Source organism: Rhinolophus sinicus, chromosome 11 (assembly GCF_057876585.1).
Source record: "Rhinolophus sinicus isolate RSI-liver-muscle chromosome 11, RSI-T2T, whole genome shotgun sequence".
In the NCBI taxonomy this organism is placed as follows: Eukaryota; Metazoa; Chordata; class Mammalia; order Chiroptera; family Rhinolophidae; genus Rhinolophus; species Rhinolophus sinicus.
Window position 1 is genome coordinate 25,105,170 of NC_142511.1, and position 24,859 is coordinate 25,130,028.

The window sequence follows — 24,859 nt, forward strand, 5'->3', positions numbered from 1 at the left end:
GCGTGGGGAGCGGGAGCAGAGACCCCGCAGGTCACCCGGCATGACAAATGGAGCAGCGAGCAGGGTACAGTGCCGGCCAAAGCTCTCCAAAGTGCAGTGGAGCAGTTTGTCCGTATGAACACTCCGTTTTAGGAAGACCAGGAGGAGCAGCTGCCAGAAAGCTGGACCCCCGTGGAGGGGTGGGAAGATGTGGACAGTTCCCCAACCAGCACAGGCCTTAGAAAGCAAAGGTCGTTGCGGCCTTGTGGGCCGGGAAGTTCCTGCTCAGGCAGCCTGGATGCGGGACTTGTCCCAGGAGGAAAGGCTTGCTGAGTCCTCATGGGAGATGAGAGTGAGGTCAAGGTCGTCCTTCACCCCAGGACAGCCCTGGCGAATGACTATGGACTATGGGGACTTGCCTTCTATCCCTAATTTAATGGACAGCTTGACTGTTTGTTTAGGAACATACCACCATGTACTGGAACTGGGGGATATTTACTTTTGTGTCTTCACTGGCCACCATTGAGAATATGTAAGCACCTTGATTGTGAGTTGCTGTTGTTCCAGCACAGTACCCTGGGAGGCCCAGAGAGAGTGGCAGTGCCCTGAGAGCCCTGGCTGAGTCCAGGAAGTCTGGCAGTGCACAGAGAGAGGGTGGCAGTGCCCTCAGAAACCCTGGCTGTACCCGGGGAAACTAGTGGTACCCTAAGAAGCCCAGGAAGTCTGGCCGCGCCCAGAAGTACTGGTGGTGCCCTGAGAAACCCTGGCTGTGTCCGGGAAGATAGGTGGTACCCTAAGAAGTCCAGGAAGTCTGGCTGTGCCCAGAAGCACTGGTGGTGCCGAGACACCCTGGCTGTGCCCAGAGAGCCTGGCTATGTCCAGGATATTGCATTCACCTCCAGGCTCCTCGCACACAGCCCCTCGCGGAAGACGCTTGTCGCATAGATTGTGAACCGAGACCCTGTAGGGGTGGAGTGTGGGGACAGAACCCCAAAAAGCAATTTCCAGGCTCTCGGCCTCACATAGAAAGCTGCTGGCTCAGGTAGTAAATGGCCATCAACTGTGATTGGATGGCCATCAGCTGTGGCTGGTTGGCCGTCAGCTGTAGCCATTGAGCCACTGGCCACTAATATAACTGCTGCGGCTACAGAGGAGAGCCAAGGAGAGCCGAGGAGAGTGGAGGAGAGTTGTCGGTCAGTTGGCAGAAAAACGGACAGCAGGTTGCACATCTAGTGAACCCAGCCTCCAGTGAGACCATAGTGGTATGACTCCCCTACCTGTGGCTCCATGGGTGTTCCTTTTTGGCCTCACCATATCCTGCATTCTTGTGTGGGGAGTGGGAGCAGAGACCCCGCAGGCCGCTCCGCATGACACCCAGTTACTGTTCTTTGCTAATAACCTCCCATAACTGCCCCGAACCCCAACATCTTCTTTTGTCTTTAGCTAGAGATGATATTTAGGGTGGTAGCTTGGGCCATTTCAGGGAGTTAGTTTTCCTGGGTATCTCCGATGTATACATGTTATTAAACTTGTTTGTTTCACTCCTGTTAATCTGCCTTTTTATTACAGGGGTGTCTCAGCCAAGAACCTGGAAGTGTAGAGGGAAAATTATTTTTTTCTCTTCTACACCTGCGCCGCTCCGCGTGGAGACCAGCACAGCTCTCCTCCACGTTCTTCAGAGTTAACAAACTATTTCCTACTTCCTACCTTCATTTCCTCTTGAATCAGCTTCAGGCTGTTCTTTTGGTCCCCTCTTCCTTAGTTTTTTTCTTGAAGGTTTATTATCTGTTACCTTGACCATCTTACATGTGAAGGTTTTTTTCCCCCTCCTGATATTTTGCCTTTTCACAAATTTTAACACACATTTCTGCATGTGTGTTAACTTCTGATAAAGTTAATTGGTATATCAGGACCCACAAAATGGAGGCTGCCCCAGTGGCCCGACCCGTGTTACAGATCTAAACCTAAATCAATCTGCACTTATAGGAAACAACTGTCAAGGAAACTTCATGTACACCAATCACAATCCTCTAACTGGGCTCAAGCTAGCTCACTTCAACCTAGAAACTGGACCTGCTGGCCCTGACCTTTTAGCCAATCATGCCTGTTTCCTTGTTCCCTCTTGTAACAATGCTCCATAAAACTCACACTTGCCCAAATTCCCTTGGGAAGAGGGTTCCACTGCTGGTGAGACACTGTACTCCCCCAATCCATGGATAAAGGACATCAAACTAAATTGTTTTTGTTTTGTCATTTGACACTTCACACCCCTAGATGTGGGACATCATATCTGTTCCCAATATTTCTATTCAAGACATGAGTCCACCAAAAGAACGCTTCCCATCCTCGGGTTTTTCATTTCATTAAGAAGAAGGTAAACTCCCTGGGGACAGAGATGACATCCATCTTATTTGCCAGACTGACATAGCAGAGTTTCTCAATAAATATTGGTTGAGTGATTTAAGTGAATTTAAAGGTTTGCAAGTGACCACACCTTGATTCCAAGTCTCCTGTAATAATTTGAAGTGTGTCTTCACGCTCAGTTTCTCCATTGAGAGGGGCTCTGTACAGGCGTATGGCCTGGACTTCTCATTGTAGAACAAGAGTATAAATAAAACTGGGGCAGTGGTCATTGTCCTTGGGTCAGGCACACTTCTGAGTTTCCATCCAGCTAAACCGAGTCTTCAACCTGGCTTTTTTGTCCTTGTGCACTTTGATCCCCAACTCCTATGGGTCCACAACTGCCTCCTTGGGTGTTAGGAATCTGTGGTCAGGCCTGGCGTGACTGCCCACAGAAGTAGTTCATGAGGGGCCAATTTCATGAGAGCAGACAGCATGACTGACCAAAATCAGTGTAAGTTCATCACTGTACCAGGTACATAATTAATATGTTGGTTAATAAATCCATTTCTGGCTGCTATATCTGCCTCTGCTGGAAACATCTGCTGTTCCTGTCGTTTTGCCCTCTTGACAAACAGACCTTTGGTGTATTCCTGACTTCCGAGGTCAGGGATGGAGCCATCATTCATTTGTGTGACACTGCACTTACATATCAATAGAGACACTTCTAAGCCCCTTGCTTGGGCTTGGCTGATAAATTCACAGTAACATTTCCAGGAAGACATAGTTATTCTGGGTTTGAGGAGATTTCTTAGCAGTGGATAGAATTAGTAACTCATAAATTTGAAGTCGCATAAAAGATACATAGTTATCCTGGAAGGAAGTCAATGTTCATTCTTCCTCGATATTTTTGGTCACATTAGTGAATTCGTTTGACTTTTTATTTGGGGGTGGGGGGAGACAGGAAAGAGCACATAGCTGTTTAGATGACATTCTCATATGCAAATAGCCTTGGTGTATCTGGTGATGTGGGCAGTGGGTGGGGTTTTTCCATCTGTTAAGCAGACATAAGAAAGCATAGTGTTAAGGTGGGCAGGACTCTGAATCCCCCTTAGGTGACCCCTTCATCCCAGACACTCTTAATTGCCAAGGTTACTCAACCCGAGCCTCCCGCTGTTCTTGCTCCCACTGTTTAATCATTCTGACTTTAGAGAAACTATTCCTTAAGGCTAACACACATTTATCTTGTTGAATGCTCAATGAACTGAATTTCTCTTCCAATAACCTATCAGAACCAATCTGTCCTATTACTAAGCAAACTGTTTTACTCATCCTCATCTTTTCGGATCTGGTTGGGAGGGGAGAAAAGAGGCATCACTGTTTCTGCCAAGTGTGGTCTGTGAATGAATACACTTTAAAACTTACTACCTTAGTAGTTAGACTTGGGGGAGTGTACAAATTAGATATAAGAGCTAGACCACAGAAAAGAAAAGGAAATCTCTCCTGCCTCCAGTTTACTGGTAGCTCAGAAGCAAGCTGGAGTCTCCTTAACAGCTGTTCCTCTCCTCCCAAGCACAGCCTAACCATGGCCTTTCCCTCCATGTATACCCTCAGTCAGGATCGGGCTGATTTTCCCTATCATTCCTACCTAACTTGTTTCCCCAAAAATAAGACCTAGCCGGACAATCAGCTCCAATGTGTCTTTTGGAGCAAAAATTAATATAACACCTGGTATTATATTATATTATATTTTACTATACTATAAGATCAGACCTTATATAATATAATATAAGACCTGATCTTATATTAATTTTTGCTTCAAAAGACACATTAGAGCTGATTGTCTGGCTAGGTCTTATTTTCGGGGAAACAGGGTAGAACCTCTCTGCTACTGTTTGTTCCACATTAGCCCCATTTGGCTCCTAAAACACAATTTTCTTCTATTCTCTATATTCTTCTGTAACTGTAAGCAAAGAGAATGGAGATGTCTTTATAATACCAGGACAGGAAACATGAGCTCCTTGCGGTCCAAGAAATTTGAAGCTAAGCTTGAACTAGGAAAAGCAATGGGACAACTGAGATGAAGCCCAGTTCTAACACGTCTTACCTCTTTGGGTATTTGTACTGTGGAATAAAGCGTATTTATTGAATTTTCCTCTGGAATAGTTTTCTATTAACAAAACAAAACAAAACGAAACAAATTATCATCCACCCCTGAATCACATAGACAAGGCAAAAAAGATGTCCAGAATCCAGAGAAAGGAAAGCAGAGACAGGAGGAGATGGTGATGGAGGTAGAGAGTTCTGAAACAGGAATGGGTAGTGGTAAATGTTCTTGCTAGTGACTGTTATTATAATTATTAGTAACTATTTAAAAAGAAACAATTGCACTATTTTAAAACTGTGCTGTGGGCCGGCCTGGTGGCTCAGGTGGTTGGAGCACCATGCTCCTAATGCCTAACGCTGAAGGCCGCTGGTTCGATTCCCACATGGGCCAGTGAGCTGCACCCTCTACAACTAAGATTGTGAACAACAGCTCACCCTGGAGCTGGGCTGCCGTAGGCAGCCGGAGGTTGGTGTGAGCTGCTGCCAGCTGCTGTGTGCTGCTGTGGGATACTGTATGCCGCCATGAGCAGCCAGAAGCCAGCATGAGTGGGGCAGCCAGCAAGAGCTGCAGTGAGCTGCAGTGAGCTGCTGTTAGCAGCTGACCGACAACTGGCGACCGGCTGCCTCAGCCGGGGGGAGCGCAAGGCTCATAACACCAGCCTGGGCCAGGGAGCTGTGTCCTACACAACTAGACTGAGAAACAACGGCTTGAACTGGAGGGGGGGGGAGAGGCAGAAGAAAGGGGGAAAAAATAAAATAAAACTGTGTTGTGTTGAAATTAATTTAAAAAATATAAGATATCTAAGTCCCCATGAGCTATGAGCCTCTTAATTAAAGGATAAGTTGAAGTAATTTTAATAATGTTGCAAATAAACCTTTCCATCAGTTAAAAGGGCCCTTGGAAATCAGGGTCCTTGGAAAAGGAGCTCAGTAAGAATGACGATGGGCAGAATAAAACAAAACAACAGTAATAGGGGCCGGCCCAGTGGCTCAGGCAGTTGGAGCTCCGTGTTACTAACTCCAAAGGCTGCCGGTTCAATTCCCACATGGGCCAGTGGGCTCTCAACCACAAGGTTGCCGGTTCAACTCCTCGAGTCCCACAAGGGATGGTGGCCTCCGCCCCCTGCAACTCAGATTGCTGAGCTGCTGCTGAGCTCCCAGATGGCTCAGTTGGTTGGAGCGCATCCTCTCAACCACAAGGTTGTCAGTTCGATTCCTCGACTCCCACAAGGGATGGTGAGATGTACCACCTGCAACTAGAAAACGACAACTGGACCTGGAGCTGAGCTGCGCCCTCCACAACTAAGACTGAAAGGACAACAACTTGAAGCTGAACGGCACCCTCCACAACTAGGATTGAAAGGACAACAACTTGACTTGGAAAAAAATGTCCTGGAAATACACACTGTTCCCCAATAAAGTCCTGTTCCCCTTCCCTAATAAAATCTTAAAAAAACAAACAACAACAAAAAAAACCCAACAGTAATAGCAATAACAAAAGCTCCTTCCAGGCTGGAGAAAAATACCCTGGGTTGATGAAGTTTATTTCTGAACATCCAGGACAGTCCTATTGTCTCCTGGGAATATGTCTTGAGCAGGACAAAAGGGAGCAGAACGTGATCAATTTTGACAGAACCCAGACTGAGGCGAACACAGAGCAGTCTCCCTGTGGGAAGGAAGGAGCTCTCAGGACACTAACATTTTCAAAGAGGAAATGTAATGTCTCCTTTTGCAAAAGTTGTAGGTAAGAGCAGGAAGATGCAACCTGGTTGGGAGACACTAAAGGCTGGAGTAAAATGGATTTTGAAGCTCCACAGTGTTCTTATTTCTTCATTAAATGGGCCAATGTGGAAAAGCAGTCTATGACCTATAAGGAGCTAGTCCATCCTGGGCTACAGTGATTGTTCCTGGGGTGATATTTGAAGTTATCTACACAGTTTATGTCTCCAAATTATCTCTTGTTATTTGGGTTTCTTTAAACTTTATTCTTATATTCTTCAAAGAGTTTCCATTGGATTAACCTTGTGTTCATTCCCTTCAGCTTAGTGACCCACACTTGGGTGTAGGAGCCTGACTCAAAGAAACTATGCTATCCGGCAGCACATGACCTAATTCCTGGAACCGTCAGTTTGCCCTTAAAAGGTCACATCTCTGATAAGTAAAGCTCCTTCCTCATTCCTCCTCTCTCCTTCCTCATTCACTCCCCGCCCAGTTTACCCTAACCCATATAATCTTGTAGCTGCAATAAAAAATTTGAGGCTTGATCAGAACTTTGTCTTGCCTCCATTTCTTCGCGCCTCCTATTTTCTCTTTTCAGGGTGTCTCCCTTCGGTCCCTGTTGAATGCCCCACTGGTCGGGGCACTTGGGTAGCCCCGAGTGTGGGCTCAGAGCCACTGTGGAGCCTTCTAAGTCCTCTCCTGATGGCTTCTAAAGTTTCCTCAGAGGAAAAGGCATCTCCAAAGCCAGCCTACTGACACCATAACTCAAATATGATGTCAAAGGCACACTTCTCTATCCAGTGTCCTATGCAAAAGGAATCAGGCCTGTTGAGTGGCTATTGTGAAATGTGGAGGAAAGGGGTGATTCTATAGATCACAGTATGAGCCTTACTGTTTGGGTCAGAACCAGTTGGAGGCCACAAACTCCTGCATAAGAAAGAACCCATAAAGACTTGGGGGAGACACATGTGCATTGGATTTCAAGAGCTATACATCCTTAATTGGAGGATCCGCCCTGCTTCAGATTTACCAACAGCATGGATCAAGAAAACATAGCCAAACTTCAGGCTCAGGTTCAGATAGGGGGCAAGGGTACAGCTCACAGAAAGAAGAAGGTGGTACATGCAATAGCTACAGCTGATAACAAAAAACTTAATAGTTCTCTAAAAAAAACACACACACAAAAAAAAAACTGGCTGCAAATAATATAGCTGGTATTGAAGAGGTTAATATGACTAAAGATGATGGGACAGTTATTCATTTCAACAATCCCAAAGTCCAAGCTTCCCTTTCTGCTAATACCTGTGCAATTACCAGTCATACAGAAACCAAAGCAATCACAGAAATGCTTCCTGGAGTATTACGTCAACTTGGTGCTGACAGCTTAACAAGTCTTAGGAAGTTAGCTGAATAGTTCCCTCGCAAGTGTCGGATAGCAAAGCACCAAAACCAGAATATGTTGACTAAAAGGATGATGATGCTCCAGATCTTATAGAAAATTTTGATGAGGCATCAAGAATGAAAGTAACTGAAATCTCTTCTGGTTTTTGGAAGCTGACATGGACTCCATTTAACGGAGCAGCTATGTGATTCCAAAGTTTCACAGACATGGATAACATCAACTGTTACTAGTTCAGTAATATAAATTATTTTGTATATTAATAATGCTGTTTGTTCAGCATTTTTAGTCATTTGATTTTGTATTTTGCACTTCCTCCCAGGATCTATTATTTTGGTCAAAACGTGAAGTATTTGTGCAGTCTGAAGGGAAAAAAAACGGTGCTATACATCCTCATTTCCCATGTTGTCCAAATCCATGAAAAAAATCTCAAGTAAAACGAGAAGGGCCTCAGAGAGGAGGATCAGGCCCCAGGAAAAATGGGAATGGACTCACATTCAGGTTAGAGATTGTGTCGTACTCTGAGGTCTCTCCAGAAGGGGGATAGTAATTAAGAACTTCCTGATGAATGTCCATTCTCTTCTCTTTTTTAATGGACCCTGCAACCAAGTTGGGAGAGAATCAGAAGTGGCCTTTCTTTCCACTCACCACTCCATTGGCCTACCACCCCAAATGACAACCTACTTAGAGTCAACAACCATTCTGGTTTCCCTGTAACTAGAAGGTTTTCCAGGACATGGGACTTTTAGTGCTAAACCCAGGAAAATTCCAGGATGAACTTGTCAGCCTCATCACTTTACTTCCCAGTCTCTGGACCAAGCACCCAAACGGAAAGAGAGTAGGTCAGAAATGCTTTCAAGAGGGGGGAAGTCTACAGTTCATACCGAATCCATGCTTAGGTTCCTCCCCAATAACCCTTATGGACAGTATCAGTGGGATCCTGAGAAGGCAAATCAGCAGGGCTTAGGGATATAACATGGGGGGCAGCATGGAGAGAGACAGAGACAAGATCAGGCTTCTCCAAGAAGAATGTGTCTAGACTGAGGTTGGGAGTACAGAGCGGTCTCTGAGGGTGACCCAATAGAGAGGACTGAGATTGCTTTGGGGGCACTGACAGGGATGGGGACTGGAGGGTGCTGCTCTATGGGGTCTCTGAGTTGGAAGTCATCACCTCCCAGGCCAGGGGAACAGAGTCAGCAGTGCTGGGACCTGTGTCAACAAGGGGGCCACATCAGTCAGTACCTCTGGGGGAAGGAAAGGGGTGGGTACTGGAGAGGGAACTGAAAGGACTTTGGCCTCAGGAGAGAAGTTAAGGAGTCAAGCACTCTACCCCATAACTAAGGAGCGTAGGCAGATGGTGCTCTCTTTGAGGACAGAGACTATGGTCTTTCATTTCTGTATCCTTAGTGCCTAACATCGAGCCTGGAACACAGTTAACATATGCTTGTTGAGTAAATGAGGGAGAAAATGCCTGAATAAGGGTGGAGACGAAAATGGTACATGCTTTACCTTTTCTTCTTTCTCGCCACATAATCAAAATAACTGGCACCAGTGCAAGGACACTGAGCAGGAGGAATACCCACAGGAGGTTCAGGATAATGGTGGAATCCAGGTTAGCAGCAGCACCTTTAAAGAGAGAAGAGGTGGAGGCACAGGGAAGAAAGAATCAGTTAGGGAAAATGATCCAACTTTTGGAGCAACTACCACCTTCCTCCCTCCCAGTCTGGTGACTTCCGAGAGGCCTCCAGTTTTCACATGGGGTTGTTCCCATGGGAACCAGGAGCTGAAGAATGTATAGATCCTCAGACCAGCGGCTCCTGGAGGAAGAGTAAGACAGTCACCTTCACAGAGCTTCCAGGCAGAGATGGGGTTTGAAGAGTTGCTACTAATGGGGTTCCTGGCCATGCAGATAAAGGTCATATCCTTTTCCCCCAGACTCCAGGATACGGGGAGGATGGAGCCATAATGGGATTCATTGGTTGCTTGCCCCCAGGACTTCCAGCTGTAAGTCACATCCTCTCCTCCCTGTTCCATGAAGCATGTCAGATTGGTCACACAGGTGCCATTGCTATTGTTCTGCAGACTCATGGTGACTTTGGGCTTTGATAGGTGCTCTGTAAAAGATAAATGGACAAGCAAGGGTGGAAACTGTGCTGATTGCCCTCCTTTTTCTGAATTATTCTGTGAACCTTGGACCTGAATCTCTACAACATACAACAGAGTGGAGAGGAAGCAGAAATTCAGAGTAGAATTGTCATTCTTGTCTGGGAAAGAGAACTATCTTGGTCAGCTTGCCCACAGCTATACAACAACAACAATAGTAATAGATATAATAACAACCCAACAAGAATGCAGCTGCCATTTACTAACACAGCCATATGACAAACATTGTGTTAAATGCATTTTATTTTATTTATTTTTAATTCTTTTTTTCTCAGTTACAGTTGACATTCAATATTATGTTAAATGCATTTTAGATGTTAGCTAATTTAAACTTTTTTTTAGAGACTCCCTATTACCCTATCTTTAGGCTTCTTTGAAGAGACTTTTCACTTTACTTTTCTGGAGGAATAACACTACTGGTCCCTCTCCCTACTTTGTGCTCACTCCTCTCCCTCAGAGGATGATTAATTGGTTAATCGCTGATATGGTGAGAATCTGGCATCTATTATCTACATTTTTCTGCTTGTGGGGTTGAACTGTTAAGATCGCTGCTAAGTGTGGTTTGCCCTTTCTTCCCCTCCCGTAGCTAGTTTGCCCACAGAATGCATGTCTTCTGTTCCCTTCAACTATGTATATATGGAAGACATACCTAGATCAAGGTAAATGGCCTACCTCCTATAAGCAAACCTGGAGGCCCATCTCCTGGTGTCCATGATTTTGCAGCTCAGTAAGTGAGGCAGTTATTATTGTAGTTGGTCAATTGTTTTGAAAGTTCATCTTTCTTGAATGGGCTTCAAGGTTTAGACTTAGGGAAAAATATTTCTGCTATTGAGCTTTACCAGAAAAAAAAAGCTATTTTTATCTCCTTCTGATTCTTGTGTCTATTTCTCAATTGGTTGGAATCTGTAGGGGAAGAATTGTAATTGGTGTTTATACCTGATAATCTTTCTAAGATAGTTATAATTTTCCTCCCCATTACAGATATGAAAACTAAGTTTCAAAGTAACTTGGTTAAGGCCATGAAACTAGTAAGTAGAGAAGCCAGCATTTGGCCTGTGTGATTGCCACTTCCTGTTTTGCCCATCTGCTGCACCACACTGCCTCTTATAAAATCTCTAAGTAGGAAAGAACCTCAGGGATCAGCTACATCTACTTCAGGCATGCAGGATTTCTCTCTTCCATTCTTACCAAGTGTTTATCCTGCCTTTGCTTAAATATCTCCAATATCAAGGAGTTTGCCACGTTACCAAAGCAGTCATCCACCTTTGGAACTGTTTCTACTCACCATAGACATGCAGCTCATATTCCTGGATGAAGGGACCCTGGAGGGCTGAGCTGTATATCTGCACACGATAGGTACCTGAGTCACTCTTGTTCAGTTTGCTGAGCTTCAGGGAGTAGTTTCCATGTGGGAAGCTCAGCCTTTTCTTGTTATGATTTTGAATCACTATGACATTGTCTTGTCTGTCCGCCACTTTGGGTTGTATGGTAACAAGAATAGTTGTGTTTAAGACCCAGACAATGCTGTCAATCTGATCTACTGAGTGTGTCAGAGGGAAAATCACAGACCCCCCAAGGGCACCAACCAGTTGCATCAGGGCTCCAGAGGCTGCTGGCCCTGCAGACACAGAGAACCATAAAATAAGCATTAGTCCCTGCACTTTAGAGCAATTACTTACCCTCTTTGGGTTCTGGGAAGGTCCCAAGAAAGTCTCTAATTCCAACCCAACCAGCCCCTGGGAAATCCTTTGGAACTTCACTCACATGAAGCCATTGAGATCAGAACTTTTTCCTGAAAGGGGTGACTGCAGGTGAACCCACCCCATTCCTGGAGACCTCTGACTTAAAAGACCAAGCTCTGAGGTAGACCACAAGACCCAGTTCCATCCTTGACAAGTTCCTGCAGGGGAACAAGTGGGGAGGTATAGTCACACAACAGCCTAGCCAACTGTCCCCCTGTGTCTTTCCTTAAGGAAAGAAGAGTCTGTGAGACTGTGCCTTTCTGGGACTCTGTTCCATCCTTGTGTTTACACCTTATGTCTCTCTGTCTGGTCCCCAAAAGATGGTTTGCAGCCAAAGACGGGTAAGATATCTCACGGGAGATACAACCTAAGCCAGGCAGAACTGAGTGGGGACCACCAATGAGCTGCCTTAGAAGATCCAAAAAGGAGCCTTTCCTCCCCTTCCCCCTGCCTGGGAAAAGCCATTGCTGTCTCTGGCTTTCCTCTCTCACCTGATTGTGAGAGAAGTCATGAGGGCAATGAAGATCAGTTCTCCCCACTTATCTCAACAGAACTGTTACAATACGAGAGACTTGACCCTGAGAGGGTACATACCTTAGGTAAGACATCATGGGACCTTGTCCTTCGGCTGTTTACAGACAAAGGGTGATTGGAATAAACGTTTTCTGTTATGATGTATGAGTGAGTCTCACAGACCGTGTAAGAAACAATGTTACTTTCTTATTTTTGTATACCTATCAATAAAAACCTCCAGTCAGCCTTATTCTGGGCTCCAGTCGTCTGAGACTGAGAGACCCCTGGCCTTCGGAGAGATTTAACTGCATTAAGTCTCTGTTTCTTTCTTAAAAACTTAATCCAAACCGCCCCTTCTCGCACCCTCACTGCCCGTGTTGCGCTGGATGCGACAGGGAGGTTACTTCCTAAGCCCTGCTTAGGATACCCCCACCCCATTGCTCCTAGGAGAGTTGATTTTGATGCAGAGGAAGGAGCAGCCTAACTGACATGGGGTCAGTTGTTCCCAAGCACAGATCAGGACATTGGGAAGTAAGCTATAAGTTCCTAATGATAGTGATAGCTTAGAATTTTAAGGATAATTTATCTTTCTATTTTATGATATAGTGGATTCAAGAATCCTCATTTTCTCTTTATGGCCTTTTGTGACCTTCCCTCCAGCATAAGCTACTCTCCCAGTGCTCCAGAGTAAGAGAATCTGATGCTACCAAATGTTGACCTAGTCCCTTGATTACAGGTCTGGTATCTTGACCAACCTTTTTGCTAAATTTATCTCCAAAAGTACTGGTTTCTCTCCCTGGGTGAATGCCTTTTAGGAGCTGATTCCTGTTTTAAAACATTTTTCTCCCTATAATTTATCAGTGAGTTCATATATTCTTTGGATCCTTCAGGACTTTATCAAATTATCCTATTAAGTAACCTGATTTTTTAAAAAACTGTTCTCCCTGCTCCCCTAATACTGAGGCAGGATGGTTTTTCAGTTACTCTCTTTGAATATCTCAAGGGGTGTCAAAATAATCCCACTAAATGTTATAGACAAAATCAATTTTATTTTGAATTTTTGATGGATTAGTTAATGCATTTATTCATTCACTTTAACAACAGAAATGGAAGGAGTTAAAATTTTGCAGTCAAATAAAGATTGAATATAACTTGCCTTCAAGTTGGTATAATGCTTAAATGTAGGGTACCTTAGAGTAACTTCAGTTTCACATGAGGTTTTAGAGAGATTTAAGTTAGGGAGGTGAGAAAACTGCCAGGATGTGGCTTTAGCATGTGTGCATGTATTTAAACTATGAAAAATTATTTTGTTCACTTCACACGAGGAGCTATATTCTCATGATAAATGTCAAAAGATGTGAATTGTGTGGCGATATAAGAAAATGTTTCCAAATTTATAGTTCCTTTTTAGAATGAAGTTGGCAGATAACTATAAATTGCTAACATAAGTCTAGATGGAGTTTGTTCTACCTTATTTGTAGCTTCAGGGTGGCAAAAGCAGTCATAAAGGAAGAAAGTAGGTTGTCGTGCGGGGAGGCCTGCGGGTCTCTGCTCCCGCTCCCCACACAAGAACGCAGGATATGGTGAGGCCAAAAAGGAACACCCACGGAGCCATAGGTAGGGGAGTCATACCACTATATTCTCCCTGGCGGCATCCGCCTCTCTGCAATCTGTTCTTGCTAGCCCAGCCACCATCTTCTTGCTAGCCCCCATTTTTTTCTCTCTCTGCTAGCACAGCCACAGCAGTTATATTAGTGGCCAATGGCTTACTGGTTATAGCTGACGGCCAACTAGCCACAGCTGATGGCCATGCAATCACAGTTGATGGCCATTTACTACCTGAGCCAGCACCTGTCTATGTGAGGCCGAGAGCCTGGAAACTGCTTTTTGGGGTTCTGTCCCCACATAGGTTCATGCCAATCCCTAAATGTGAGTTCAGAGGATAGGAAGCAGGATTTATGAGTCCCAACCAGTTTTGTTTCCTCTTCCCTGTTGACTGTGAAACAAGAAACTTCTCAATTCTCAGCTGTCCAAGGAGGAACTGAATCTCCCCTTTCTGTGACAGCTTCTCCGCATGCAAGTGTGACCCTATAGAGTTTTACCATGTTTAGGTAGGTCATGCTTTTCTCATTCAGTCGTTCTTTCCTGTAAAAACTTTTAGGGCCAGCTCAGTGGCTCAGGTGGTTGGAGCGCCAAGCTCCTAACGCCGAGGTCGCCGATTGGATTCCCACATGGGCCAGTAAGCTGCGCCCTCTACAACTAAGACTGTGAACAACAGCTCTCCCTGGAGCTGACCTGCGGTGTGCTGCCACGTGGCCGGCAGGCAACATGAGCGGCCAGCAGCTCTCAGCCATGAGTGGCCCAGCAACAACAGGTGACCAACTGCCTCAGCTGGGGGGAGTGCAAAGCTCATAATACCAACATAGGCCAGGGAGCTGTGTCCTACACAACTAGACTGACAAACAACGGCTTGAACTGGAGTCGGGGGGCGGAGGCAGAAGAAGGGGTAAAAAAACAAAAAACACTTCTTTTTAGTTTTACATTTGTGCCAGGTACTGTTTAGGAGTTGAGAATATAAGTGGGGAGCAAGACAGTCATGATCTTTGCACTCATGGTGTTGGGAGACTGTCATGAAATAAGTAACTACATGTATTATAAAAAGGGGGGTAACAGGTACTTGGGGAATGCACAATGGGGGGACTTAACATGATTTGTGGGGTCAGATGACTGTAGAGAATGAGGGGCTACTAACAATGCCTATTTACAAGACCTGGGAAGATTTGGCCCTATGAGACTCGTCCACCTACCCTTCCATCTAGATCAGTGCAGTGAATGGTGTAACTTCACTCCCCTGCATCCATTTCACCCCTGCCTCACTTTGTAGTAGCCCGGTGGTTTGGGTAAGGACAGGCATCCAGCTCAGGTGGTAGCCTTTCTCTGGCATAGTAATTAATTCAGGGATAACACATGACCTGGGTTGATTGTATCTGAGAGAAGCCCAGGACTTCTGCTCCAAGGTCAGGATGACCATACGATGCTGTGGGAAGATGTGAAGCCCAGGATGCCGTACACTTACTACCACCAGACAGCAGCCTGATCCCATTTTACTTTCTACCTCACAAACTTCTGTTTGTGCTTGTCTCTGCTCATCTAAATCTTATTCAAGATCCATAAAGCCTAGTTCAAGATCCTTCCTTGAGAAAGTCTCCAACTCTTTCTCACATGCACTCTCTGAATATCTATTTATTTTCCACTTAAAATTCTTCAGAAGGAAATATTCCCCTGGGTGGTGATTGGGCATACCATTTGTGGGGACAGGGCCAAGAGTGAAGTTTCCAGGCTCTCGGCCTCATGTAGAAAGGTGATGGCTCGGGTAGTAAATGGCCATCAACTGTGATCAGATGGCCATCATCTGTGGCTAGTTGGCCGTCAGCTGTAACCAGTGAGCCATTGGCCCCTAATATAACTGCTGTGGCTACGCTAACAGCGAATGGTGGCTGAGCTAGCAAGCAGGGATTGCAGAGGCAGGGATTGCAGTTAGCAAGTGAGGTTGGTTGGTTGGTTGGCAGGCAGAGAAGTGGACAGCGAATTGCAGATCATGTGGATCTTACTTCGTGTGTCTTGCCTGGCCGCCAGCGAGAATACAGTGCTATGACTCCCCTACCTATGGGTCTGTGGGTGTTCCTCTTTGGCCTCACCATATCCTGTGTTCTTATGTGGGGAGGGGGACCAGAGACCCTGCATGACACCCTGCATGATACCATTTTGCTGTGAATTAGCCAATATCTATAGGCATTATGTTCCAGATGACCTGGTGATGGGGTCTGAGATCCCACCCAAGGAGGGATGGAGATGGTCTCTCCTCCCAGGCAATATGGAGTGTATAAAAAATTTAGAGCTCTGGCTTAACTGGGAGTCAGAAGAACTGGGTTTCATTCTGGTTCCTCCATAATAATAACTCCAGCAACAAACACTTGGTATCACTCTGTGATAAAACTAATTTAATGGGCATTATTTTTCTTGATCCTTAAAGCAACTCCATGAGGTAGAGGATAAGTTCCACTTTATAGATGAGGACACTGGGGCTTCAAGATGCTGAATGACTTTCCCAAGGCCCAAACTGGGAAGTGGCAGAAGTGGGATGAGAAACTAGCTAGTTCCTCTGTGTCAGAGGCCTGCTTTCTCTCCACTGCTGACTCACTGCTTACCATTCTGAGTTTTGGTGTTCTTAACTCTCATAGGCAAAATATAACCTTTGTTTGCCAGGATGTTGGGGTGAGTGAAGGGTGAATATGGGTATGAAAGCACCTTTAGAAGGTACAGAGTCATCTATAACATGGTGGGAGACAGGTCAGGGAGTAGTGTTGTAAGGAACAGACCTTAAGAAAGCTTCCAATTTTTTGGTTTCATTTTCAGAAGAATGGCTAAAATTGAGAAACAGAGATTTTCCAAAACTTTTTTGGATGGCTACATGGCAAGGTGAGCTTCTCCTTGGAAACTAATGCCTACAGACCAGTCACTGGCTACTTCATAGCAAAACAGTGAGTCTGATCAGCACACAGGGGGATATCTCCTGCAGCGAACATTCCCCAACAACTTGCCTTTGGAGATTAAGGGAGCTGGGGCAGAAGACCCTTTGCTTTCTGCCCTGGCCAAGACATAGATATTTTTGGTATCAGGAGAGTCTGCCTTAAGATGCCCTCCATAACAGGAAGCGACAACAGCTCCCCCCTTATGCCACTTCCCTTTACCTCCACTCCTTAAAGTGTTCCCCCAAGGCTGAAGAGTCAAGTGGAGGGAGAGGGCCATCATCAGTACAGCCAGAATCAGGGATGGTGGCACAGGACAAAGACTTCAGGCTAGGAGAGGGTGTAAAGCCCACCTTCTGCTTATCAGCCCAGTCCCCGAGCACCTTTCCCAGTAGTCAGTGCCTCCATCAGAATGCACCAGCATGTCATGGCACATCCTCATGGAAACCAAGGACCAGAGCATCTCAAAGCTGAGAGGAATCTTAGGGACTATCTAATCCAGTCCCATTTTACAAATGAGGAGACTCATGCTCCGAGGATGACATATCCCAAGTCAGTGGAAGGCCAGTATTATGAATCAGGGCTCATTATGGAAGGCAGTGTGGAGGTTCCTCAAAAAATTATGAATAGAATTGCCATATGACCCAGCAATCCCTCTCTTGGGTATCTACCCAAAAAATCTGAAAACATTTATACATAAAGACAAGTGTGCTCCAATGTTCATTGCAGCTTTGTTTACGGTGGCCAAGACATGGAAACAACCAAAATGTCCTTCGATAGATGAATGGATAAAGAAGTTGTGGTATATATACACAATGGAATACTATTCGGTGGTAAGAAAAGATGATATAGGAAAATTTGTGACAACATGGATGGATCTTGAGAGAGTAATGCTGAGCGAAATAAGTCAGACAGAAAAAGCAGAGAACCATGTGATTTCACTGATATGTGGTATATAAACCAAAAACAACAAAAGAACAAGACAAACAAATGAGAAACAAAAACTCACAGACACAGACAATAGTTTAGTGGTTGCCAGAGGGTAAGGGGGGTGGGGGGTGAGGGGTGGGAGATGAGGGTAAGGGGCATCGAATATATGGTGATGGAAGGAGAACTGACTCTGGGTGATGAACACACAGTGGGATTTATAGATGATGTAATACAGAATTGTACACCTGAAATCTATGTAATTTTACTAACAATTGTCATCCCAATAAATTTAATAATAAAAAAAAAAGAATCAGGGCTCCTAAGGCAGGCAGGTTTTCCCAAGCTGTGCCCCCTGTCACCCTTGAGGTCTGTGGCAGTGCTGCAGTAGATTTCTGAAGAACTTAGAGGAAAGTCTAGGGGGTGGGTGATGGAGCAGGCAGTGGTAGGTGGAGTTTACACAAACCCCCTCCATCAGGAATGTTTCAGCTGTATGCATTAGAGTCATTTACGTGTTTGTTTCTGGGTAAGATTAAATTCCATTAAAGGAAATTGTTTAAAAAGAAAAAGAAAAGATTTTAGAAACAACTACTTTTTACGTAACTTCTCCCTAACAAATGCATCCTAGAAAGAACATTTTAAATCAGGGCCATGTACAGATGCCCCTTGACTTATGATAGGGTTATGTCCTGATAAACCTATCATAAGTTGAAAATATCATAAAGTTGAAAATACATTTAATGTATCTACCCTACTGAACATCAGAACTTAGCCTAGCCTAGCCTACCTTAAACAAGCTCGGAACACTTACATTAGCCTACAGTTGGGCAATAATCTTGAGTTTCACCTCAAGGTATTTCATCTCAGGAGCAATTTACTTTCTATTCTTTTCACCAGAAGCAATAAACATAGTTTTGTAGACATGATGGGATACAAAAACACAAAACACAATATCCAAAACACACTGTCAACACAGTACACTGCAGAGGATTGGTTGACCCTGTGATCGCATGGCTGACTGGGAGCTGCTGCCTGTCATCACCAGAGAGTTGCATATTGCTAGCCAGGGACAGGATCAAAATTCAAAATTCAAAATACAGTCTCTACTGATGCACAACATCATAAAGTCAGAAAACAGCAAATTGAGTCATTATGCGTCGGGAACCATCTACATATGAGGCAGAGGCTTGCAAACCTCCCAGTTCACCTTACACCTTTGCTACCTCTCCAACCCTAACCCGAAACATTCACATTCAAGCTCCCTACTGCTCTGCCCCTCACTCATCTCCTGGCCCCTCCTTCTTGTATATTCTGGTCCTTTGCAACATCTCCCCAACATCCCCCCCACCCACCCCCACACTTTTTCTGTTTTCCTTTTTTTCTTGTCTCCTCAACACTCCTGTATCATTTACTCATCACAAAATCTGAGTTGGGGACAAATTACAGTGCCTGTTTTCCAGATGAGAATCCTGAGACAGCGGAGCTGCACCTTGGCCCCTCTGAATTTGCCCGGGGTGGGTCCCTGTTGGTGCACTCACATTCTGGAAACAGAATTACCTGCTCTTCTTGGGCATTTCCAGTCCCTACCTTGGCCTCATGTACCTGGAGGGGGCAGGAATCACAACTAGCTCTCCTGGGAAGAGTCAGCTGGAATGCACATGTATTGAGCACTTCTCTGGTACCAGCTCAACAGTGTTATGCATGTTGGTGTGATGAAAAGACACTATCTTTGGGATCTCAGTTTCCTCTCTCTCTCTCTCTCTCTCTCTCTCTCTCTCTCTCTCTCTCTCTCTCTCTCATTTAGTTGTATAATGTTGCCCAAGATATTTGTCCTCTCTGAACCTAAGTTTTCTCATCTGTAAATTGAGGATAATAACATCTATCTTACAGACATGTGAGGTGATTGTATGAAAAATGCCTTGGAAGTAGGAGGAGCTTAATAAATGGTGATTATTATTCTAATTGTTTTGCATTTGATATCTCATTTAAAGGACTGCACTAATTCTGCAAGCTAGGTTTCATTTTCCGTTATGAACTTGTGAAGACAAAGCTTCACAGATGAGTAACTTATTCACAGATTTAGCTACTAAGTCAAACCCAGCAGCACTTGTCCAGGGCCAGCATTGCTTCCATTGTCCTGCCCCTTGAAGGGAATAGGACACTATTGGACTCTTTGCAGCCATGGACTTATGGTAGTTCAGGTGCCCACAGCTTCCTGGAGCATGGCACACACTTGCACCCTGCTGCCCACAGTTCAGGTTTTGGGTGAGCACTTGTCATGTCCTCCCCCACCTCACCTTTCTCAAGTTCCACTTTTAATCACCATTTATGGTTTTCAAAGCGAAAGCCTATGTTAGGACCACCTGCTTCCTAAAACCAGGTGCTTCCTAAAACTGCCAGTCTCTAATGAATCCAAGGAGGGTGAGAGTCTGCTGACGCTGAACACTTGGCGAAAACAGGTTGGGGTAAGAAAGGACTGGGAGTGCTGACTGATGTGTAGTCACGGGCAGGTCACTTCAAGCAGGTCTGGGGCACACGTAAATGAATTAGCTGTGACAAATCCTCAGAGGGAGACCTCATGGAGGAACCCCACAAGTTTGATGACTGGATATATACTCCTAACTTATGGAGCTCCTGGTCCTTTCTGAGAGCCCTGAGTATAGTAAAATGTTAAAAAACTAGAATACCTGTGACAGGTAGAAAAAGCCCTCAGTCATTCCTGGTATTAAACATAAAATGCTGACAATATGAGTTGGTTCTCTACAAGGACTAATTGGATTGCTTGGGTTAAGAGATAAAATTCAAATATTTCCTTTCATCAGTATAGTTATTATGTATAATTTAAAAATATATTTCTAACTATAAAATGTATAAGTATGTTATAAATATATTTAAATAAAATATTTTTAATATTTATGAAAATAATAAACACTTGTACGATCTCATTTTGCTTTTAAAGTTACCCTCAAAAGGAAGGAAGGCTAAAGTTCAGGGAAGATGACATTCTTCATTTAATTTGTGGCAGAATCTGGATTAGAACACAGGTCTTTCTGATACCCAAAACCACTTCTTTCAGCCCTTCTTTCCCTAGGACAGTCAGAAGGGCCATTGGTCCCCAGAGTCATTCATTCTAGTCTCCTTCTAGTCTCTTTCTGCCTTCTGGGATTCAGAGACCACGGGATATAAAAAGCAATATTAGACAAGGAAGAAGAGCCTCCAGGGTGGACCCAGAGCCTGGAAATACACCTCATGATGGGGAAGGCAGTCAAAAGAGCAAGAGGATCTGGGTAGACTCACCTGTGAGCTGGCAGAGGAGAAAAATGAGGATAAAGCAAGCTGGGGAACCAGGCATATTGTTCAGCAGTTAAAATGAACCTACTTCCCTAGGGTTCATTTTAAGAAGGGTTTTAAGAAGTAGGAGGGGTCATGAGGGTAACACGTGGTAATGAGTCATAGCTAATTTTGTTCCATCCTTATCAGTTAGTACATAGTAGTGTTCAATAAGGGAGGGAAAAATGAATTGAATCCCAAAGGTGATGGATCCCCCACTTTACAGATAAGAAATCACAGGCTCAGAGAGGCTAGAAATTGATTAAAGCCATATGGCCAGCCTTTGCTGCTATACCATATGACCTATGGAGATTCAGAACATAGTAAATGGAAAGAAACGGTAAGAGGGGACGAAAGGATGGCACTGGGGATAATAACTATATTTATCGAGGTTTTTTGAAATCTAACGCATTTATTGCACATATATTTAAATACAATTCTATTATAGACACGTTTTTTGAGTAACAAAGGCACAAAGACAAGCAAAACAAAGTTTCTTTACTAAAGTTCACAAGCTTATAAAGAAGTTTGAAAAATAAACAATTACAATACAATGTGATAATACACGCAAATAGTACTATGTAGACCCAAAAGAGAAGAATATATACTTGTACATAAACATTTGAACAAAGGAGGTGGTGATGCTTGAAGGATTATTGGGAATTCAGTAAAAGGAAAATGTAGTTATTTATTATTTAAAATGTCATAGTGAACTTACACCCGAAGGAAACTTTGTTAGTTTGATAAAGAATATCTACTCAAACACTACAGCAAACAAGAATTTAGAATGATCATTACTATAACACTTTATAACATATTTTTAGAAGATGTAACAAATAAGACATAAAACTATAGACTTTAAAAGAAAAAACAGGGGTTCCAGTCAAAATGGTGGAGTATGGAAATGCTGTGCTTACTTCTTCTCACAATCACATCAAAATTACAACCAAAGACAGCACAACCATCATTGAGAATCACCTGAATTCTAGCCAAACAGAAGCCCTGTAACTAAGGACATACAGAAGAAGCCACATCAAGACTGGTAGGAGGGGCAAGATGTGGGACAGGCTGGCCCCACACCCACATGTGGCAGTTAAAAATTGGGAGGGCTATCTCAGCTGTAGAGGTCCCTCCTGAAGAGTGAGGGGTCCCAGCCCCACACCACGTTCCCTAGCCCAGGGCTCCAGTACCAGGAAGAGAAGGCCTCATAACTGCTGGCTGTGAAATCCAGTGGAGATTGTGGTTGAGTGAGATGGAGGGCAGCTGGAGTCCCAGGCAATCTTCTTAAAGGGCCCACACATGTACTTACTCGCTGATGGACTCACTCGCTCTGAACTCCAGCTTCGGGGTAGCAGCGCTAAAGGTGCCAGGGACATATGGAAAGGAACTGAATTGTTTGGGTTCAGGGCGAGGACTGGAAGGGCAGCCTTCTCCCAGACAGAAGTGCTGACAGAAGCCATTGTTCCTTTGTTGAGACTTTCCCCAACCCAGCATGCAGACACATGCAGGCACCATATCTGAATCTATTGAGCTTTGCTAAGTGCCAGGAGTACATGCATTCTTTTATTTCTCATAATAACCCTGTGAGTGAGAGACTACCATAATCCGTATTTTACAGCACCATTAGTTGAAAAAGACTATCCTCCCTATATTGAATTGCTTTCGCACCTTTGTCAAAAGTCAGTTGATCATAATTTTTGGGTATAGATGTTATCTATTCCGTTTCATTGATTTATATAATGGAATTATTGATATATTAAGGCTCAAGTCTGGTTCTGTTTTTTGTTGTTGTTGTTGTTCCTCTGTTTTTACTTTCCTGGCCATTCTGTTGGTTATTTGAATTTTTTTTATAATTCCATTTTGATTTATCTATAGTGTATCTTGAGTGTACCTCTTTGAATAGATTTGTTGAATGGCTGCTCTAGGCATTACATTATACATACATAACATATGTTCTACTGGTGTTGACATTTTACTAGTTCATCTAAAGTGTAGAAACCAACCTGTACTAGATTCCTTTACCATTCCTCCTTAATAACTTGTTTTAAATATATCATATACATATATTGAAGGTAATGTTACAGGTAATCAAATAACGTTATAACTTTTCCTTCAATTGTCAAAAATAATTTAGAAAACTCAAGAGAAGAATAGTTTATTATATTTATCCATATTTTTACTCTTTCCATAGCTTTTTCCTTATTCCTGATTTTCCAAGTTTCCTTCTTTTATTGGTTCTTTCTGTTTCAGAATATTCCTTTAGCCATTCTTTTAGGATAGATCTGCTGGTGACAAATCCTGTTAGTTTTCATTCACCTGAGAATGTCTTGATTTATTTCTGGGTTATAGTCTTGTCTAACATGCAGCCCAGGATGTATAAGTAACAAAAAGGAAATCCAAGGAACTAACTGCCATGCCATTCCTCAGATCTAGAATTCCCTAAATAGCCTTTCTTCTCTTCACCTTTTAGAATCTTCTCATGTTTTGTGTTTTATACATATTGTTCAGGATTTTTATCCTTAGTTAGTAGGAAAAATACGGGAAAATGTGCCTACTTCATCTTTTCTGAAATGAGAGTCTGATCATATGTTTTTATATACTTTCTCTCGTCTGACTCCATTTAAATAATGGTGAAATCTTTAAAAAAGGACTTCTTGTTAATTGGTGAAATGATTCCAACATGGATATTTCCCTTATTTGACTTGAAAAACACAGTAATGATAAACAAAATATTTTCAAATGTATTAAACTAGATAGCTTTGCTCAAAATTAAAATAACAATTTCTGTGAATGAGAAATTGTGTAGAAACCCACAATGCATGAAGAAAAGAGAGTGTATATATGCATCTGAAAAGAACCTTGATACCAAAATCATGCAAAAACAGAAAGATAAAATTATAGACCAGTATCACTTATGAACATAGTTACAAAGATTCTAAATGAAATATTAACAAATCAAATCCATCAATGTATTCAAAACACATCATGACCAAATATCACTTATCCCAGGATTGTGAGAATGGGCCAACATTATAAAAATTTATCAGTGTAATCCATCACATTGATTAAAGGCAAAATAACATATGATCAGACTCTGTTGGGTCATATAATAAAATTTTTGTTGGAAGGTATAATAAATTTTTTTATAAAATTCAATGCTCATTCATAATTTTAAAAATTTGTAAGAAATTACAGCTAGCATCATATTTAAATGCTGAGTCTTTAGAAGAATACTATCAAAGTCAGGAATAAGAAAAGGACTTTTCTAGTCACTGCTACTATTCATTAATTAACTGTTTTCTTGGCCAAAGCAATGAGACAATAAACAAATACATACATACATACATCAATAAATAAATAAATAAAATGTATGTGGATAGAAAAGGAGAGACAAATTACTATTATTCTTAATCATCTCTTTGTTGACATAGGAAATTTGAAGGAATCTGCAGACAAATTGCAGAACTAATAAAAGAGTGATCATGGATTCCAGAAAACAACCATAATTGCACAAAGTTATTTTTCTAACTTGGCTCACAGGTTGGCACTTGTTTATTAATCTTGACCTAGTTTAATTAAGAACCAAAGAGGTATTTTCCTCAAGGTTACACAGCATTTTATTAGCAGAGCCAGGATAGGAACCCAAATATTATGACTTCAAATCCAGTGATTTTTCCATTATGAGGTATTGCCCATTTGTATGAATGTGACAATGGTAGAAACAGCACTTTTGAAATGTTGTGGTTGTGATTCCTGATACTCTTAGCAAACAGAATGAGTTTGGGGAGGAAGTGATTTTTTAAAACCAACCCAGTGGTGTTTTTGGAGCACATGTTTCACTCTAATTCAAGCAATTTCACTTTGTCCTAGAAATGACCAAGCCAAGGTTTCTGGGAAGATATGCAGAGACGCTATCATGAGATGGTAAAGGGCCTAGATGGAGTGGAATGAGATCAGTAAAAATCCCTGAGGGCACCCCACAAAGACATCTGGAGAAAGAAACTGAAAAGAAAAAGCTATGCTGAAACAGAAAGTAATTACCTTTGAAAAATAAAGCTTATTAGCAACATTTATTAGTTAATTATTCCCTCTTTCTTGAGACATTTTGGTCC

At 43.1% G+C, this 24,859-nt stretch overlaps 1 protein-coding gene, 1 long non-coding RNA gene and 1 pseudogene across 7 annotated transcripts in view; 2 read left to right on the top strand and 1 right to left on the bottom strand.

Annotated features, from left to right (window-relative positions):
* The window catches only part of LOC109438342 (uncharacterized), an 87,179-nt gene extending 85,305 nt beyond the window's left edge, over positions 1–1,874 (top strand). The window contains exon 5 of the long non-coding RNA XR_012492847.2: positions 1,549–1,874. This is a non-coding gene — a long non-coding RNA (uncharacterized LOC109438342). The remainder of the gene's footprint in view (positions 1–1,548) is intronic.
* A 493-nt stretch (positions 1,875–2,367) lies between these two features.
* On the bottom strand, positions 2,368–20,802 carry SLAMF7 (SLAM family member 7). Of its 6 annotated transcripts, none has more exons than XM_019718152.3 (7): positions 20,715–20,802; positions 10,992–11,324; positions 9,385–9,657; positions 9,053–9,169; positions 8,039–8,142; positions 4,427–4,489; positions 2,368–3,373 (listed from the first exon to the last, which is right to left on the bottom strand). In XM_019718152.3, exons 1-7 carry the CDS (start codon positions 20,767–20,769, stop codon positions 3,302–3,304), a joined length of 1,017 nt encoding a protein of 338 aa, XP_019573711.2. In that variant the 5' UTR covers positions 20,770–20,802; the 3' UTR covers positions 2,368–3,301. The 6 variants fall into 6 exon arrangements, with proteins under 6 accessions (XP_019573711.2, XP_088657919.1, XP_019573712.2 ...); XM_088801793.1 differs by having other exon boundaries at positions 4,420–4,489; positions 10,992–11,315; positions 20,715–20,769; XM_019718153.3 differs by lacking the exon at positions 20,715–20,802 and adding an exon at positions 11,471–11,608.
* LOC141569325 (transcription factor BTF3 homolog 4 pseudogene) lies at positions 4,496–8,032 on the top strand (annotated as a pseudogene).
* Positions 20,803–24,859: the final 4,057 nt, after the last annotated feature.